Here is a 20,402-nt window from a genome sequence, read left to right as displayed (position 1 = left end):
TCCAGCAAGTCCTTCATCGTCTTCTGGAGAATTCCCTCTACGCCAAGGCAGAGAAATGTGAGTTTCACGTCAAGACAGTGGCCTTCCTGGGGTACATAGTGGCAGAGGGAAGTATCCAAATGGATCCTGCCAAAGTATCAGCAGTCACGTCATGGCCAGTTCCGGAGAACAGAAAGAAGCTGCAACAGTTTCTGGGGTTTGCTAACTTCTATAGAAAGTTTATCCGGAACTACAGTACCGTTGCTGCCCCTCTCACTGCTCTAACCAGCACCAAGCAACCCTTCACCTGGACCCCAGCAGCCGACAAGGCCTTCAGTACCCTCAAGGTAAGGTTCACCTCCGCTCCCATCCTCCAGATGCCTGACGTGGACCGGCAATTCATTGTGGAGGTGGACGCCTCGGATGTGGGAGTTGGTGCTGTGATTTCTCAGTGGGCTGCGGAGGATAGGAAGCTCCATCCCTGTGCCTTTTTCTCACGGCGGTTGTCCCCCTCTGAGTGCAATTACGACATAGGGAACCGAGAGCTGCTGGCTGTGAAGCTTGCCTTGGAGGAGTGGCGTCACTGGCTGGAGGGGTCCACCATTCCATTTCTCGTTTGGACCGATCATAAGAACTTGGAGTACATCCGCACGGCCAAACGGTTGAACTCCAGGCAGTCCCGCTGGGCCCTGTTCTTCACCAGGTTTAATTTCACTCTGTCATACCGGCCTGGATCACGCAACACCAAGCCAGACGCCCTCTCCCGTCAATTCCAGAAGGATGACAACCCCTCCAAGGATCCTGTGTCGATTCTGCCAAGTCCCTGCATCGTAGCAGCTCTGACCTGGGCTGTTGAGGAACAGGTGCTGGAAGCTCTCCGTAACCAGCCCGGTCCCAGCACTTGCCCAGCTGACCGCCTTTTGTCCCCGAAAACCTAAGGTCCCAGGTCGGTCAGTGGGGACATGACTCCCGCCTAGCTTGTCACCCTGGCTCCACCCGCACTTACAACCTGCTCGCCCAGAGGTTCTGGTGGCCCGCTCTGAGAAAGGATGTACGGGAATTCGTCCAAGCCTGCCCCATCTGCAACCAACACAAGTCGTCCTGCCAGCCCCCAGCCGGATTGCTGCAGCCCCTGCCTGTGCCCAGACGTCCCTGGTCTCACATCGCCCTTGACTTTGTCACGGGGCTGCCCCCTTCAAGGGGCAAGACCGTCATTCTCACCATAGTTGACCGATTCAGCAAGATGGCACACTTCATTCCCCTCCCCAAGCTCCCAACCGCCAAGGAGACCGCCCAGGTGGTCCTGGAACACGTCTTCCGGATCCACGGACTGCCAAAGGATGTAGTTTCTGACCGTGGTCCACAATTCTCCTCCGCTTTTTGGAAGGAGTTCTGTCACCTGCTGGGAGCCACAGTCAGTCTGACTTCGGATTCCATCCCCAATCCAATGGGCAGTCAGAGCGGGCTAATCAGGAGCTCGAGAAGGCACTGCGATGCATGACTTCACGCAACCCCCCACTCCTGGTCGCAGCAATTGACATGGGTGGAGTACGCACACAATTCTCTGACCTGCTCTGCCATCGGTATGTCCCCTTTCCAATGTGTTTATGGATACCAGCCTCCTCTATTTGCCAGTCAGGAAGGGGAGGTTACTTGCCCATCTGCACTTGCGTTTGCCCGTCGATGTCGCCGCACCTGGTCACAGGCCCGAGCCACACTTCTCAGATCCGTTGCCAGCTACACTACCGGGGCCAACCGTCGGAGAATCCCTGCTCCCACCTACCATGTTGGTCAAAGGGTGTGGTTGTCATCAAGGAACCTGCCACTCAGGGTGGAGTCGCAGAAGTTGGCACCTCGGTTCATTGGCCCATTCCCTATCATAAGAGTGATTAGCCCAACTGCTGTCCGGCTCCAACTGCCTAATTCCATGAGGGTGCACCCCACTTTCCAGGTGTCTAAGATTAAGCCCATTCATGAGAGTCCGCTGGTCCCTGCTGCGCCTTGTCCTCCTCCTCCACGGCTCGTCGATGGTGGTCTGGTTTACACCGTCCGCCGCCTGCTTCGGTCCAGACGGAGGGGTAGGGGTCTCCAGTACCTCATTGACTGGGAGGGCTATGGACCTGAGGAAAGGACCTGGGTGCCAGCTAGTCGGATTGTGGATAGGACTCTCATCACCGCCTTCCACCAACGGCATCCTGATCAACCTGCAATCCGTAGGGGGCCGCCCCAGAGGGATCCCTAACCGTCCTGCCCGCTCGGCTTCCTGTCCTGTGCCTGATCCTGTCTCGGGACCTGTCCCATCTCCCGACCACGGCCCTCCGGCTTCCTCCGAGGATGAGGGCGTTCGCTCGGACCGTTCGGAGGAGTTCTAGCCCTCCTCCGGCTCCCCTCCTCCCGCCCGGCGTGGTGTTGCTCTTGGGACTTCTGGGGCCGTCCCTTGGGGGGTTCTGTCATGAGCCCTCTCACTCCACCGGGTTACCACCTTAATGTGTTTCCACTATCTTCCACTCTGCTCATCTCTCTCTCTCTACTCAGCCTAACGAGCTCCACCTGTTCCTGCTCTGCTCGGCTCTAATTACTCTGCCAGCTGCGCTGCATTACCCACTAACCTCTCCCAGTATTTAAAGTCCCGTCTTTCAGCTCTCCTTTGTCAGATCGTCTGCTAAGCTCACACCCGGAACCTGTGTGCTCGCGCTTCTGGCTCACCCTTGTGTTGTGACCCCGGACCTGCCTGATTCTTGGATACTCTTCTGCCCCAGGAAAACCAGACCTGCTCTCTGCCATTACGACTCCTGACTACTCTTCGACCCCGGTAACTCTGACCAGCCTTCTGCCTTGCTACAACGTATTTGGATTTCCCTTGAACTGTACTTCTGCCTTGTTTCATTCGCCCCGTTGTGTCTGTGTTTCCTCCCCCCCCAGGACTTCTGGACCACCTACCACCGGCGTCATCGGACGCATCGCTGCCACTGGGGGGGGGCACAGACCCAGCACATTGGACGGGATAACCCCTGGAGCCTTCACTCACTCCCTACTTCCCTTTTCCCTTAAGTTTTAATAAACTTTCTGGTGTGACGCAATTGTGGTCCTCTTGTTGTCTGTCTGAACCGTGACACGTCCTCTTATATCGAGGCGGAGTTGAGTTTTGATAACTGGTTCTGGGATTTGCTAGCAACAATATTGAGGCACCTTCAATCGATTCTTGTAAAATTGTAAATTATGAAACCGCTTACCTGTACCTACAGTTGAAGTCGGAAGTTTACATACACTTAGGTTGGAGTCATTAAAACTAGTTTTTCAACCACTCTACAAATGTCTTGTTAACAAACTATAGTTTGGCAAGTCGGTTAGGACATCTACTTTGTGCATGACACAAGTAATTTTTCCAACAATTGTTTACAGACAGATTATTTCACTTATAATTCACTGTATCACAATTCCAGTGGGTCAGAAGTTTACATACACTAAGTTGACTGTGCCTTTAAACAACTTGGAAAATTCCAGAAAATGATGTCATGGCTTTAGAAGCTTCTTATAGGCTAATTGACATAATTTGAGTCGATTGGAGGTGTACCTGTGGATGTATTTCAAGGCCTACCTTCAAACTCAGTGCCTCTTTGCTTGACATCATGGGAAAATCAAAAGAAATCAGCCAAGACCTCAGAAAAAAAATTGTAGACCTCCACAAGTCTGGTTCATCCTTGGGAGCAATTTCCAAATGCCTGAAGGTACCATGTTCATCTGTACAAACAATAGTACGCAAGTATAAACACCATGGGACCACGCAGCCGTCATACCGCTCAGGAAGGAGACGCGTTCTGTCTCCTAGAGATGAACGTACTTTGGTGCGAAAAGTGCAAATCAATCTCAGAACAACAGCAAAGGACCTTGTGAAGATGCTGGAGGAAACAGGTACAAAAGTATCTATATCCACAGTAAAACGAGTCCTATATCGACATAACCTGAAAGGCCGCTCAGCAAGGAAGAAGCCACTGCTCCAAAACCGCCATAAAAAAGCCAGACTACGGTTTGCAACTGCACATGGGGACAAAGTTCGTACTTTTTGGAGAAATGTCCTCTGGTCTGATGAAACAAAAATATAACTGTTTGGCCATAATGACCATCGTTATGTTTGGAGGAAAAAGGGGGTTGCTTGCAAGCCGAAGAACACCATCCCAACCGTGAAGCACGGGGGTGGCAGCATCATGCTGTGGGGGTGCTTTGCTGCAGGAGGGACTGGTGCACTTCACAAAATAGATGGCATCATGAGGAAGGAAAATTATGTGGATATATTGAAGCAACATCTCAAGACATCAGTCAGGAAGTTAAAGCTTGGTCGCAAATGGGTCTTCCAAATGGACAATGACCCCAAGCATACTTCCAAAGTTGTGGCAAAATGGCTTAAGGACAACAAAGTCAAGGTATTGGAGTGGCCATCACAAAGCCCTGACCTCAATCCTATAGAACATTTGTGGGCAGAACTGAAAAAGCGTGTGCGAGCAAGGAGGCCTAAAAAACCTGACTCAGTTACACCAGCTCTGTCAGGAGGAATGGGCCAAAATTCACCCAACTTATTGTGGGAAGCTTGTGGAAGGCTACCCGAAACGTTTGACCCAAGTTAAACAATTTAAAGGCAATGCTACCAAATACTAATTGAGTGTATGTAAACTTCTGACCCACTGGGAATGTGATGAAATAAATAAAAGCTGAAATAAATAATTCTCTCTACTATTATTCTGACATTTCACATTCTTAAAATAAAGTGGTGATCCTAACTGACCTAAGACAGGGAATTTTTACTATAATTAAATGTCAGGAATTGTGAAAAACTGAGTTTAAATGTATTTGGCTAAGGTGTATGTAAACTTCAGACTTCAACTGTATGTTTGTCCTGTGCAACTGCAGTCCTTCAGCTGGGTAGTGAAATTCTTCCTTTTAATAAAAACTTTTAGCAAATACAACAACCAACTTTTTCCACGTTGCTCGTACTATGTAAACTGAGATTCAATTGTGTTTGTGCTATACGGGTTCCTTTGGGATGTCCTAAGGATGGTTAAGGTTAGGGTTAGGGTATGGGTTAAAAGTCTGGACGTCCCAATGATCCCTGATACCACGGACCCCAATTGACTCTCAGTTTACGTGCTGCTGCGTGTCCATAGTATGAGCAACGAGAAAATAGTCGGTGGTTGTACTCGCTAAAGGTTTTAATTAAAGTATGAATTTCAGCACCCCGCAGAAGGACCGCGTTGGCTATTCTGTCAGTGCATCATCAAAGCTGTGTGGTGTTATGTAAACCAGCGTGTTCAGAATTGACATTTTTACAAGAATCGACTGATGGTGACCAGTTATCAAAACTCGATTCCGCATTGATATACAGTGCATTCGGAAAGTATTCAGACCCCTTGACCTTTTCCACATTTTGTGATGTTACAGCCTTATTCTAAAATGGATTAAATTATTTTTTCCCCCTCATCAATCTACACACAATACCCCATAATGACAAAGCAAAAACAGGTTTTTAGACATTTTTGCAAATGTATTAAAAATAGAAAACGGAAATATTACATTTACATAACTATTCTGACCTTTTACTCAGTACTTTGTTGAAGCACCTTTGGCAGCAATTACAGCATCGAGTCTTCTAGGGTATAACACTACAAGCTTGGAGTTTCTCCCATTCTTCTCTGCATATCCTCTCAAGCTCTGTCAGGTTGGATGGGGAGCGTCGCTGCACAGCTATTTTCAGGTCTCTCCAGAGATGTTAGATCGGGTTCAAGTCCAGACTCTGGCTGGGCCACTCAAGGACATTCAGAGACTTGTCCCAAAGCCACTCCTGTGTTGTCTTGGCTGTGTGCTTAAGGTCATTGTCCTGTTGGAAGATTAACATATCTTACCCGTGTCAACCTGTGTCAACCTCATTCCCCTTGACACATTTCATGTTTTGTCAATATTTCAGTCACACACTCCATGCACAGATGCATTGCAAAATATACTGAACAAAAATATGGATGCAAAATGCAACAATTTCAAAGATTTTACTGAGTTACAGTTCATATAAGGAAATCAATCAATTGAAATAAATGTATTAGGCCCTAATCTATGGATTTCACATAACTGGGAATACAGATATGCATCTGTTGGTCACAGATACCTTAGAAAAATGGGCCTCACAATGGGCCTCAGGATCTCATCACAGTATTTCTGTGCATTCAAATAGCCATTGATAAAATGCAATTGTGTTCATTTTCTGTAGCTTATGCCTGCCCATACCATAACCCCACCCCACCGCCACCTCTGTTCACAACGTTGACATCAGCAAACCACTCGCCCACAGGACGCCAAACACGTGGTCTGCGGTTGTGAGGCCGGTTGGACATACTGTCAAATTCTCTAAAACAATGTTGGAGGCGGCTTATGGTAGAGAAATGAACATTCATTTCTCTGGCAACAGCTCTGGTGGACATTCCTGCAGTCAGCATGCCAATTGCAAGCTCCCTCAAAACTTGAGACATCTGTGGCACATTTTAGAGTGTCCTTTTATTGTCCCCAGCACAAGGTGCACCTGTGTAATGATCGTGCTGTTTAATCAGCTTCTTGATATTCCACATCTGTCAGGTGGCTGGATTATTTTGGCAAAGGATAAATGCTCACTAACAGGGATGTATACACATTTGTACACAACATTTGACAGAAATACGTTTTTTGTGCGTATGGAACACTTCTGGGATCTTTTATTTCAGCTCATGAAACATGGCACCAACACTTTACGTGTTGCGTTTATACTTTTGTTCAGTGTAGCTACAAAGGTATGGTCTCTGGCGCTCGGGACCTGCAAGTCCCGCCCAGTTGCTTTAAGGACTCTCACATAGCTCTGCATGATTGGTAAATCAAATGTTCGTGCCTGGCGTTAGCTAATTTGTCGACCTCTTACATTTCTTTGAAGACGTGTTGACTTTGAGAGACAGCTGATATAGCCAATCTCTTTACAATATTTTTGGTCTCGAACCTGCCCGCTCCAATCAGTGAAAGAATACAGTAGACTGACGCCCTATTTTGCTGCTTCACCGTAATCGGAAGGATTGGTTGCTAACAATTTCAGGACAATAAACTGCTGTGGAGAACGCGGTTTGGCTGGAGGTTTGTTAAATATTTTGTTTACATTTATTTAGGGTCGTGGTTAAAGTTAAATTATAAAGAGGTTGTTTGTTAGTTCATTTGCATTGTAATCGGTCAATGGGAATTCAATCACTTTTAGGCTCATTTGGGGACATGCCTCGTGAACTCTATCGCTAATATTAGCTACGCTAACTAACGGTAGCTAGCTATGCAGCTAACTTTAGCAATTGAGCCTAGTTAATTTCGCTAGATAACGGCTCATTTGCTTTCCCCTCCTTTGAGAAAACGTCAGCTAACATTAGCTAAGTAGCTACATGATTTGGAATCTAGTATGTGCTGGAAGTTTACTTATTCAGCCAATCGTTAAACTAAACTAGGCCGCTTGCATACACTACAGCGCATGCATGTTAGCTACTTGCACAGATGAGTTGTTAGTTATCTAGCTAGCTGCTGGTGGCTAACTAATTTACGCAGCCAGGATGGTTAGCCAATGTGATGATAACTAACGTTACCTGGCTAACGTAACGCGTTAGTTAGTTAATACAGGTTAAGACGGCTAGCTAACGTTAGTCAGACAACTAAACCAACATGCTAACAGCTGACTAAAAAAATCTAGCTAGGCGTTAGCTAACGTTACTCTAAATGTGTTTGTGCAGAGGCAAGTAATGTTAGCTAGTTAGGCCTTCAAATAAAATGGTATTTGTCACATGCGTAGCGTCGAATACAACAGGTTTAGACCTTACAGTGAAATGCTTATTTACAAGCCCTTAACCAACAGTGCAGTTTTTAGAAAAATAAGTGTTAAGTAAAAAATGGATAAATAAAAGAGCAGCAGGATCTGAGGACCCATGCCAAATCTTTTCAGTCTCATGGGGGGGGAATAGGCTTTGTCGTGCCATCTTCACGACTGTCTTGGTTTGTTTGGACCATGATAGTTTGTTGATGTGGACACCAAGGAACTTGAAGCTCGGTCCTCATTTTCCTGTAGTCCACAATCATCTTCTTTGTCTTGATCACGTTGAGGGAGGGAGAGGTTGTTTTCCTGGCACCACACGGCCAGGTCTCTGACCCCCTCCCTATAGGCTGTCTCGTCGTTGTAGCAACACTGGAAATAATCTAGCTACTGTAAATAGCTAACGTTAATTTGGCTAGATTACTTCCAGTGTTGACATGTGTAACATTAGCATGTTTTCTAGCTCACTAGTTACTACTAGCAGTTGTTAACATCTGCGTCAGTAGTTAGCGAATGTTAGCTAACTATCTAACTAATGTCATCATCCAGTTCTTTGGTAATGCAACTCATTGGCCTGCAGGCATCCAGAAATATTTTGTAATAATCTTTGAGGCAGAGCATACTACACCCACACCATAACTACCTAGCTAGCTAGCGGGTCACAATGACTAAAACTAACCCCTACAATTTGTTGGGGGTACTATTTTAATTTTAGACCAGTTACCATGATTATGTCACGTGGTAACCACTTATCAGGGGCAGTGATTTGGGATATATTCCATTGAATTATAGTATACACTTTTGTGTATTCTGTGGCCAAGAATTAATAGGAATTTAAGTTGTAAATGGGGGCAAGGCAACAACAGGTTTGATTAGTGACTAGATTGGGTTGGTGAGGCTTTTATCATAGAGGTGAGTTTCCCTTGGTCTTGTCTGACACCGCCTCAGTGTCCTCAAAAGGCATAGCCTCATTTACATTGTTGCCTCCACACAGTTGATCCACAGAGAGGAGCCTGTTCGCATTTCACTGCTGGTGCAAGACAATGGAGACAGAAATCGAGCAGCAGGAAGAAGAGACCACTTTCAGCAACACTGACACTAACGGTAAGACGCGTAGGCTATTCTGTCAGTGCCTCATCAAAGCTGTGTGTAAGCCATGCAATTACCTTGATTAGACTAGACGTATAAGACTGCTTTTCTCTAATAGCTGATATCAGTCTTTACAGAAGAGACTACAGGGATTGACATTAAGGGATGCCCTATTGCCTTGGGCAAGTGAACTAAACAATCAAACTTTAAAGAATTCCAGTAGCCTAAAACTGATCGTTCTGGTTCCTCCTGTTTGTTTAAGTAAAATACAGACAGTTTATGGCACAGGCAAGTTAAGCCTGCTCTGGTATATTCTTTTTTCTGATAACAACCAAAATACAAAGAATTCTCCCCTATGTGTAGGTGAAAGGCAGGCAATATATGGCACTTCTGCATGTAAATGGCTAATTAATTTTCAGGCAAGTGATCATAATCTACAGGCAACCAAAAATTACTATTGACTTGCCTGATAGGCAGGTACTTTTCAGACTTTAATGTCAATCCCTGGACTACTGGTATAGCTACATGCTGGCACCATGTGTGCATGTCAGATGGCCATGGGTTTCTCTTGTCCAAGTCACTGCGGTTTCAGGAGCAGTTCTGCTAGTTTTAATCCAGGAAGTGGACTGATAGGGGCTGAACACATGCTGGGTGGATACTGTCGCCTGTCTTGGAACCAGTATTGGGCAGAGCATAGCATCAGGCTAACTCTCCAGGTTTCTCCCTCCAGGTAAACGACCTGCTGAGGACATGGAGGAGGAGCAGGCCTTCAAGCGCTCTCGCAACACTGACGAGATGGTGGAGCTGCGGGTACTGCTGCAGAGCAAAGTAAGCCTGCCAACAGAAATGGGATTTTAGGCCTATTCCTTTTAAATCAGGAATTCACGATTTTTGTTTACTGCATAAAATCAGCAATGCTATTTCTTACGTCTGTATGTCATCGTCGATTGGTAGGTGTTTTTTTCTGGTGTTCTGAGTTTTGCTAATCACATCCCATCTTCCAAGTTTCATATAATTCAGCGGACTCTCAGACCAATTACTCTGTTCCTAAGGAAACCCTCTTGTTTCTCCTCAGAATGCTGGAGCTGTTATCGGAAAGGGTGGCAAGAATATAAAAGCCTTGCGCACAGACGTGAGTACAGAGTTGGCATCGTCAAATGCTTTCCTCGACTGGGGGATTTGCTGTAAAGCTATATTTATGTCCTTATAAACCCAACATTTTCATAGGCATTATGGAATCCAATTACCCCATTCTAATGACAACCCTTATGCGTCCTATTAAAGAAACGTGATCCCTGTACTAAATGGTTTCCCTTTAATATAGATAATTTCCCATCTATAGATTGTCATTCTGTTATCTGAATGTATTGTTTGACTTGAAGCAATTCCACGTTAACAGAATGATGCAGAGACTTTAAAATATGTCAAACAAAAACCAATGATTGGGAATTTAAACCAACCATACAACTCTATGCACATGTACTACTTTCAACAATTTCCACTTAACATTTGACAAAACACATTTACTTGAACAGTGCAGCTGCAAAGTTTAACAGAATGTTTTGTGCTGTTTGTGCCGTCATTCTGTTAACAAACTTTGCATCTGCACTGTTCTTCAAGTAAATGTTGCATGTCTGTGAAAACTGGGAGGGATAACTGCAGTGTTCTTATACAGAAGTCACAGATTCTCTCTTTCCCAAATGACACATCTATAGGTTGGCTCATGTGGACAGGCATGGTTTGACTTGATTGGATCAGATTTGGGGTAGAGTATGGGTGGGACGTTTTTCTTGCGTTTCCGATAAAAGGGAACTATTCTTTACTAGGCTCTGAACGTGATTTCTAATGCCCTGAAGCTATACTGGACTGTGGCGATGCCATAAAACCCCCTTAAACAGGTGTCTCAAAGCCTGAGCGGACCTATAGTCTATTACAGCCTATGTAGTAGCCATGCAGTCCATTTAGCTAAGTGTCTTTGCTAGAGCTGGCTTAGTCCAGCCGCCCTTTTTTCTTCTGCACTCACCATCTTTTTTTGGAAGCAGTATAGCGTGTATTCAATTAAAATGTATTCCTTCTCCCCCTCTTCCCTCTCCTTTACTTTGTTATTTTTGGCCACCTTCCTCCGTTGCCCATGTACTGGATCGACATGCCCCTCCTGCGTTGCCCACCTTGACGTTGGCCCAACCTCCGCCCCTGAACGCCCGCCCACCTGACACCCCGGTTGGCCCCGCCCCGCCCCGCCGCCCGCCCACAAACGTGCCCCTCCCTAAACGGGCACCTTACTTGACATCTTGTGATTGAATGCCCTTGCCCAATGCCAACCTCCACGGCCAATGCAGTACAATGCCAGTGTATCAGTCCCTGACAGCAGTGGCCCAGAGCGGTATGTCCCACCAGTTATTGCCTCACTGCCTGATTAGAACAGAGAAAAACACATGTCTTTGATAGCCTGCCTTCTGTTTCATTTGAACATTTTATACACATAGAACACCCCCTCCCTCCCCTCCCCCTTTATCAAGAGACGTGTATTGTTCCATTTGAATTGTTCTGTCTCCTCCCCCTCTACCCTTCTTCCCCCACATTCAAGTATTTCCATTTAATTTGGACCTTTTTGTCACTAGAAATGAAATCACTTGTCCTGTATAGACGGAGAAAAAATTAATCCACTTTCAGTAGATCATATTAAATGGGAGGAGCCCAGTTGTTGGCTTCTGTTTCCTTGCTGTGGTATTTTTAATCGTGAACTGTGGAAAGCCAATGATCTTTCTCGCTCTGTCCTTGTGGTCCACCTTGCTGCGCCCCTCCCCCACCCCACTGTTCTCAACATCACTGTTCATGATCTCAGTGCTCAAGTGCCGCCTACTCTGTAACTCCTCACTGTTGTCTCTTTCTTTCCCTTGTGGTACATCTCCACTGTTTGGTTTCTGTCCCCCGTTAGGTTCTCCCCCCTTGTTTGTTTTCTCTCAGTACCCCCATCAGTCCAGATTGCCTGCCAAACCTCTCATTCCACCCTCGCTCCTGTCCGCCACCTAGTGGTTATCACTCACATCCCCCTGCTTTCTTTGTTTTTCTCTTCTACCTCTCCACCCTGTCGCTATAAGAAGGTGTGCCGGTGGCACGATTGTGATGTAAAGTTTTAAAAGTTTTTATTTTCTTTACCCTCAAGTGATGGTGATGGTTAAAAGAAGTCCCCCCACCTACAGTGGCCAGCCTTGTGCCTCACGTTGTAATCTAAAGCCATTCCAAAGCGGCCCCATTCCAATCCTGAAGCCTCTCTTTTGTTGAATGTGAGAAGCATTTCAGTCCAGTGTTGGGAAAGTCCTCTTCCTTTTGTTTTTGTTTTTAAACGTTTACTTTTTAAAACTCTGTGCTTCATAGGAGTGTTAGTCTTGAAGTAAGTTTTTATTTTATTTTTGCTTTCTGTCCTCCCTCTGTTTTGCCTCGTTGCCTTTGGCCACATATTATTCCCTACCAGGATCCTGAGTGTGAGTGCAGATATCGAGACTATCGGAGAGATACTGCTGAAGATGATCCCTACTCTGGAAGAGGTGAGTGCCCCGCGGCATCCATAGATATACACATGTAGGTTTGTCTTTTTCCTAATCCTCAAAGTCAAGAGCTGAAGGCTGTATTTGACCTGACTGATCTGTACCTGTTTTTTCCTAGTACCAGCATTATAACGGGATTGATTTTGACTGCGAGCTGCGTTTGCTGATCCATCAGAGTTTGGCCGGAGGCATCATTGGGGTGAAAGGTACCAAGATAAAGGAGTTAAGAGAGGTAAGATGGGATCCTGGTGTCTAATGTACGCCACTGATTGTCCCCGTCTATACTCATGTACAAGAAGAAGAAGAAGTGCATAGATTGCATGTTACTAAACTAAAGGGTTTTCTTTGTTGCCTACTTGTCCACAAATGGTTATGGGGAATGTATTGAAGATATAATTTAATGCTCAAAGCTGAAGAAGGGTCAAACCCATTTTGAACATACAGTGGGGAACAAAAGTATTTAGTCAGCCACCAATTGTGCAAGTCCTCCCACTTAAAAAGATGAGAGGCCTGTAATTTTCATCATAGGTACACGTCAACTATGACAGACAAATTGAGGAGAAAAAAATCCAGAAAATCACATTGTAGGATTTTTAATGAATTTATTTGCAAATTATGGTGGAAAATAAGTATTTGGTCACCTACAAACAAGCAAGATTTCTGGCTCTCACAGACCTGTAACTTCTTCTTTAAGAGGCTCCTCTGTCCTCCACTCGTTACCTGTATTAATGGCACCTGTTTGAACTTATCAGTATAAAAGACACCTGTCCACAACCTCAAACAGTCACACTCCAAACTCCACTATGGCCAAGACCAAAGAGCTGTCAAAGGACACCAGAAACAAAATTGTAGACCTGCACCAGGCTGGGAAGACTGAATCTGCAATAGGTAAGCAGCTTGGTTTGAAGAAATCAACTGTGGGAGCAATTATTAGGAAATGGAAGACATACAAGACCACTGATAATCTCCCTCGATCTGGGGCTCCACGCAAGAGCTTACCCCGTGGGGTCAAAATGTTCACAAGAACGGTGAGCAAAAATCCCAGAACCACATGGGGGGACCTAGTGAATGACCTGCAGAGAGCTGGGACCAAAGTAACAAAGCCTACCATCAGTAACACACTACGCCGCGAGGGACTCAAATCCTGCAGTCCCCCTGCTTAAGCCAGTACATGTCCAGGCCCGTCTGAAGTTTGCTAGAGTGCCTTTGGATGATCCAGAAGAGGATTGGGAGAATGTCATATGGTCAGATGAAACCAAAATAGAACTTTTTGGTAAAAACTCAACTCGTCGTGTTTGGAGGACAAAGAATGCTGAGTTGCATCCAAAGAACACCATACCTACTGTGAAGCATGGGGGTGGAAACATCATGCTTTGGGGCTGTTTTTCTGCAAAGGGACCAGGACGACTGATCCGTGTAAAGGAAAGAATGAATGGGGCCATGTATCGTGAGATTTTGAGTGAAAACCTCCTTCCATCAGCAAGGGCATTGAAGATGAAACGTGGCTGGGTCTTTCAGCATGACAATGATCCCAAACACACCGCCCGGGCAACGAAGGAGTGGCTTCGTAAGAAGCATTTCAAGGTCCTGGAGTGGCCTAGCCAGTCTCCAGATCTCAACCCCATAGAAAATCTTTGGAGGGAGTTGAAAGTCTGTGTTGCCCAGCGACAGCCCCAAAACATCACTGCTCTAGAGGAGATCTGCATGGAGGAATGGGTCAATACCAGCAACAGTGTGTGAAAACCTTGTGAAGACTTACAGAAAACGTGTGACCTGTGTCATTGGCAACAAATGGTATATAACAAAGTATTGAGGAACTTTTGTTATTGACCAAATACTTATTTTCCACCATAATTTGCAAATAAATTCATTAAAAATCCTACAATGTGATTTTCTGGATTTTTTTTCCTCATTTTGTTTGTCATAGTTGACGTGTACCTATGATGAGAATTACAGGCCTCTCTCATCTTTTTAAGTGGGAGAACTTGCACAATTGGTGGCTGACTAAATACTTTTTTCCCCCACTGTATGCCGTTGTTGTGGGCGTATTTCATGCTGGGCTTCCTGTCTCCACCAGAACACCCAGACTACCATCAAGCTGTTCCAGGAGTGCTGTCCTCACTCCACTGACCGTGTTGTTCTGGTTGGAGGAAAGCCAGACCGTGTCGTCGATTGCATCAAAGTTATCCTGGAGTTGGTATCTGAGGTGGGTGAGAGTTCGGGCTGTGACGGTCATGGAATTTTGGATGACTGTTATTGGTCAGCCAAATGACCGCGGTCTTCGTTTTAATAGTTTTAATAGCGTGTGTGTATTTTAAGATGCATATTTTCTCCTCTGCTCCTGACTGCACGTGCTGTGCTTCTGCAGGCAGGGTGCACGTTTTGGTTTTTGCCCTAGCACTACGCAGCTGATTCAAATAACCAACTCATCAAGCTTTGATTATTTGAATCGGATGTGTAGTGCAAGGGCAAAAACCAAAATGTGTACCCAGGGGAAGGGCCCCAGGTCAGAGTTTGGAAACCCTAGCCTAGGCAACCTAAGACTCATTTGCTACAACACCTTGCTTGTTTCAGCAAGGAGCAACAAAGTTTCATCGTGTTGTAAAGTGTCCTTGTTACTGCGGAAACTGACTCAACCACACAAATGCATGGCCGCCCAGTGTTTATTTTTAAACCCAGACCGTAACGGTCTTCTATAATCGTTGGTAAAGCGATTATACGGTAATTGTGCCAGCCCTAGTGAGTTCAGTTCTGAGCTGGTGACAGCAACACACTTCACCACCAGTGTCTAAACATGGAAACTCAATGAAAGTCTGTCACTTAAACTAGAATTGTACTTGTTTAATAACCGCAGATGCTTTTTGTTTGTTTTATATATTCCATTTACAACAGCTGTTGACATTGTAGTTGTTCCAGAGCAAAAAAAAAAATCAAATAGCTACAGGTAACTGGCAAAAGAAAGGAAACCCAACGAGAAATTACATCATTTGGTGGTGGAAAACGCTGTGTCAGGTGCTGCTCCAGAATCTCCCATAAGTGTTAAATTGTGTGTCAGTCACACCCTTTAAACCCCCTATGCTCCTTTGAGACACCTCTTTCAAAGTCACTGAGATCTATTCTAGACATGGTACCCAAAATAATGGGCAACTTGGCATTTTTATACATGACCCTAAGCATGATGGGATGTTAATTGATTAATTAACTCAGGAACCACAGCTGTGTGGAAGCACCTGCTTTCAATATACTTAGTATCCCTCATTTACTGAAGTTATTCCTTCATTTTGGCAGTTACATTTAACATCTCATCAATAGTCTCATAGTATTATCTATCTTCAGGCTCCCATCAAAGGGCGCGCCCAGCCTTACGACCCCAACTTCTACGACGAGACATACGACTACGGCGGCTTCACCATGATGTTCGAGGAGCGGGGCCGTCGGCCCATGGGGGGGTTCCCCATACGGGGCCGGGGGGGCTTTGAGCGCATGCCCCCTGGCCGTGGGGCCCGACCCATGCCTCCCTCCAGACGGGACTATGACGACATGAGCCCTCGCCGGGGTCCACCCCCTCCCCTGCCAACCAGAGGAGGGCGTGGAGGGAGCCGGGCTCGAAACCTGCCCCTCCCCCTACCACCACCCTCAAGAGGAGGGTACGGAGCTTTACTTCCTTCTGTTCTTTCTTTCAATTATTGTTTGTTTATGGCTACCTCTTATCACCTCATCAGTCACTCAGTGATGTTTATAACCCTCTGCCTGAGTACATAGAACTAGAATGGACATGAACGTTCTGCTTTATGACGTAGCCCTTCTAGTAATTTAATAGGATCTCTGTGCCTAAGTGTTCCACAGCTGTCTCCCTGCTATTAGACCTGTATATACATCTCTGGGCTTTCTCTTATGTTGACTCAGTCATATGGACCCAAGTCATACTTTGTTGGACTAATCCTTTAAAATAATCTTTTCTGACACATTTCCACTGAGTCACATTGACCCTGTCGTGTGTTTGTTTGCAGAGGGGACCGGTTCTCTCATCAGAGCTATCACGGCAACATGGACGACAGACCTAAGTAAGTCATTTGTGTCAAACAAAGGCAGCACCTGCTGAGTGGTTAGGGTAGAATTCCTTCACCTCTCCAAATCAGCATAGCCATTTGGAGAATGGCTTGCTCAGATGTGGCGATTAATATCTCTGTCAAATGTTGGGATTAATCGTTATCTGTTGATTTAATGACAGTCAATACGGTTCTACCAATGACACAGTAGTTATTTTGTAAACATGACCTCTCATCCCATGAGTAGATGACCATAAGAACACCATGTCAGTGTCTTCTTATCAACATGGATTTAAAAAACAATTTAGCTCTTCACACTCAGAAGGACTGGTATCACACTTGTATAGTACAGACTTGTCAGCCCATTGGTTTGGGGGCCACTATCGGTCCATCAGAGGAGGTGAACTGAACCCTCTCGTGTCATGTTAACCCCGACACCCTCCCTCCCCTCTTATCTAAGCAGTGACAGAAGAGGAAGACCAGGAGACCGCTACGACAGCATGGTGAGTGTTTAGCATGGTAGAGTTACAGAGCTTCAGTCTGTTGCCTGGTGTTTTAATAGTAGGTAGGTCGACACGCATTTTAGATGGTAATGGTTTTAGTTACAGTGCATTCGGAAAGTATTCAGACCCTCATTTTTTAATAATAATAATATAATATGCCATTTAGCAGACGCTTTTATCCAAAGCGACTTACAGTCATGCGTGCATAAATTTTTTTGTGTATGGGTGGTCCCGGGGATCGAACCCACTACCTTGGCGTTACAAGCGCCGTGCTCTACCAGCTGAGCTACAGAGGACCATTTATGTTATAGCTTTAATCTCAAATTTATTAAATTGTCCCCCCCCCCCCTCAATCCACACACAATACCCCATAATCACAATGCAAAAACAGGTTTTTATAAATGTTTGCACATTTAGTAAAAATAAAAAAACTGATATCACATTTACGTAAGTATTCAGACCCTTTATTCAGTACTTTGTTGAAGCACCTTTGGCAGTGATTACAGCCTCAAATCTTCTTGGGTATGACGCTACAAGCTTGGCACACCTGTATTTGGGGAGCTTCTTCCATTCTTCTCTGCAGATCCTCTCAAGCTCTGTCAGGTTGAATGGTGAGCGTCACTGCACAGCTATTTTCAGGTCTCTCCAGAGATGTTGGATCGGGTTCAAGTCCGGGCTCTGGCTAGGCCACTCAAGGGCTCTCAGAGACTTGTCCCGAAGCCACTCCTGCGTTGTCTTGGCTGTGTGCTTAGGGTTGTTGTCCAGTTGGAAGGTGAAACTTTGCCCCAGTCTGAGGTCCTGAGCGCTCTGGAGCGCTGAAAAACATTGCCACAGCATGATGCTGCCACCACCATGCTTCACTGTAGGGATGGTGCCTGGTTTCCTCCAGAAGTGACGCTTGGCATTCAGGCCAAAGAGTTCGATCTTGGTTTCATCAGACCTGAGAGTCCTTTAGGTGCCTTTTGGCAAACTCCCCCGATGGCACAGTTTGGCCGGGCAGCCAGCTCTAGGAAGAGTCTAGGTGGGTCCAACTTCTTCCATTTAAGAATGATGGAGGCCACTGTGTTCTTGGACCTTCAATGCTGCAGAAATGTTTTGGTGCCTCGGCACAATCCTGTCTCTGAGCTCTACGGACAATTCCTTTGACCTTATGGCTTGGTTTTTGCTCTGACATGCACTGTCAACAGGTGTGTGTGCCTTTCCAAATCCTGTCCAGTCAATTGAATTTATCACAGGTGGACTCCAATCAAGTTGTAGAAACATCTCAAGGATGATCAATGGAAACAGGATGCACCTGAGCTCAATTTTGAGGCATTTCTGTTTTTTATATTTAATACATTTGCAACCATTTCTAAACCTGTTTTCGCTTCAATATGGGGTATTGTGTGTAGATTGAGGAAAAAAAATAATTTAATCCATTTTAGAATAAGGCTGTAATGTAACAAAATGTGGAGAAGGGGTCTGAATACTTTCCAAATGCACTGTATGTGTGTAAATGGATTGGGATTGTTATCCTGCCCTAGTGAAATCACGGTGGTTTGGACACTGGTGCTGCTCTTCACCGAGCGAACACACTGGTTAGGCCTATTGTTGCCTGGCAACAGTTGTCTCCTTGGTTACCAAGGAGCAGCTGAATACGTAATCTGGAGCCGCCAAACTAACAAATGAACTTCAGGTGAAACCAAAGCGATTCCCGTACAGGGTTGGTCGGGTCGTACCAATAACATTCATAGTAGAAAATGAATAAGGCAGCTAAGATTCATATGCACAAATTATAGAGCTCAATATCAAACAAATTTAAACCAGTATTTGACTTAATGAATGTTTCAGTCTTGTAATAAGTCTCTCAAGTTGACTTTCTCTCTTCCCTATGGTTTGCTGAATACAGAGTGGTGGATACGGTGGTGAGTCTTCTTCCTTCCGAGTTTCTTTTGGTCATGGTAGTCTCTACACTCTTGTTTGAATGTCTCTTAGGTTGGAGTATAGTCCTTTCTGTCCAGTAAGCACCAGCAGCTCTCCCCCTGTCCTTTGTTGGTCTGTGTTGAGTCTGTCTATGTAGTCGATCAGCCACAGTGTGATGTATTGGTATCCTTCCTTTTCCTTCCTTCATCTTTTCAAAGACAACAATTCCTCGTGGGAGCCCTTTCAGTCTGGTGAGTGCAAATGGATCACGTTTGTATCAATGTCTCATTTTGTTGCTTCCGTATTTGTTTTCGTGTAGTTTTGAGGACTTTCCACACAACAGAGGATAAATTCTGAGTATCTCTCTCTAGGTGGCCGAGGGTCATACAGTGACATCGGCGGTCCCGTCATCACGACTCAAGTTACCATCCCCAAGGATGTGAGTAAAGGTTTAATCAGCACAGTCCCAAGCATAATAACACCCTTTACCAGAGACACACAGACATCCTTGAAATATGTTCATGAGAAAAACCCAGATGAGATTCTTCCCAATTGATCATGAAGTTCCCACATCAGCCTTTATTCATACGTGATTGAAATTCATCTACCCCCCAAAACCCTGTGCCCCCCTTTACCTGGTTGTCATTGTGCCGATCACATTGTTGGGGAAAAGTAACCCTGGCTCCTCACTTGTCGTAGCTGGCCGGCTCCATCATTGGGAAGGGCGGACAGCGAATCAAGCAGATCCGTCACGAGTCGGGAGCGTCTATCAAGATCGACGAGCCACTAGAGGGCTCAGAGGACCGCATCATCACCATCAATGGAACACAGGACCAGATTCAGAACGCCCAGTATCTACTGCAGAACAGGCACGTGCTAGAACCCTTTCCTCGTCTCTGCTGAAAGCAGTATGGTGGAAACCTATTCATGACTAACAAATGAAATCTAGAAATGACTCCTGGGGTCCCTTTATTCACTTGTCTACTGTGTTCTGTTGCAGTGTGAAGCAGTACTCTGGTCGGTTCTTCTAAAGCGGGAAGAGGAGTGAAGGGGAGCCAATCTGCCATGCCCATTCGCGCTCTCTATTCAGAGCCAACATTCCTCTGCTTTGGGTAGTTGTGTGCCTCCCCCCCGTCATCTAACACGTCTTAATACGTTTGGAAATTCTCTCAAAGCTGCCCCCCCCGTCCCCGTCCCCCCCGTCATCTAACACCATATTTTAATAAGAAGTTAGGAAATTCTCTCAAAGCTGTCGAATGAGTGGATCCCTGTTTTTTTTGTGCTGCTTGTGTTTTGGGGGTTTTCTTTCTGGATTATTTTGCTGTTCTGTACTTGTAGTAAACTAACCTGTCTGTGTTCACGCTCGGCCTCCCCTGAGCCGCTCCCCCTCCCACTCAGTACAGAATGCAGAATGTAATCTTGTTTTATAAGGAACATTTAATGATTTAATAACAATAATACATTTAGTTTATTTTAGCATACC

At 45.5% G+C, this 20,402-nt stretch overlaps 1 protein-coding gene across 5 annotated transcripts; it reads left to right on the top strand.

The window, feature by feature from the left end:
• The first annotated feature begins 6,926 nt into the window (after positions 1-6,926).
• Positions 6,927-20,402, top strand: LOC121573522 (heterogeneous nuclear ribonucleoprotein K-like). 5 transcript variants are annotated; one of them, XM_045222535.1, is made up of 16 exons: positions 6,929-7,116; positions 8,823-8,932; positions 9,648-9,745; positions 9,993-10,049; positions 11,257-11,300; positions 12,393-12,465; positions 12,590-12,697; positions 14,543-14,671; positions 15,802-16,112; positions 16,476-16,529; positions 16,975-17,017; positions 18,906-18,921; positions 19,138-19,170; positions 19,291-19,358; positions 19,619-19,788; positions 19,920-20,402. In XM_045222535.1, the coding sequence occupies exons 2-16, from the start codon at positions 8,872-8,874 to the stop codon at positions 19,948-19,950; spliced, it is 1,296 nt and encodes a 431-aa protein (XP_045078470.1). In that variant the 5' UTR covers positions 6,929-7,116; positions 8,823-8,871; the 3' UTR covers positions 19,951-20,402. The 5 variants fall into 5 exon arrangements, with proteins under 5 accessions (XP_045078472.1, XP_045078471.1, XP_045078470.1 ...); XM_045222533.1 differs by having other exon boundaries at positions 12,584-12,697; XM_045222534.1 differs by having other exon boundaries at positions 6,930-7,116; positions 12,584-12,697; positions 16,978-17,017.

This window comes from Coregonus clupeaformis, chromosome 9 (assembly GCF_020615455.1).
Source record: "Coregonus clupeaformis isolate EN_2021a chromosome 9, ASM2061545v1, whole genome shotgun sequence".
In the NCBI taxonomy this organism is placed as follows: domain Eukaryota; kingdom Metazoa; phylum Chordata; class Actinopteri; order Salmoniformes; family Salmonidae; genus Coregonus; species Coregonus clupeaformis.
This window is presented reverse-complemented; position numbering and strand designations above follow the sequence as displayed.

What these genes read in the sequence shown, in the direction of transcription:
- LOC121573522 (XM_045222533.1), top strand. Translation starts at nt 8,872, where the DNA reads ATGGAGACAGAAATCGAGCAGCAGGAAGAAGAGACCACTTTCAGCAAC. An exon ending in TAAAAGCCTTGCGCACAGAC is followed by an intron (nt 10,050 to 11,256) that starts GTGAGTACAGAG and finishes CGGCCAATGCAG; the next exon opens with TACAATGCCAGTGTATCAGT. An exon ending in AGATAAAGGAGTTAAGAGAG is followed by an intron (nt 12,698 to 14,542) that starts GTAAGATGGGAT and finishes TGTCTCCACCAG; the next exon opens with AACACCCAGACTACCATCAA.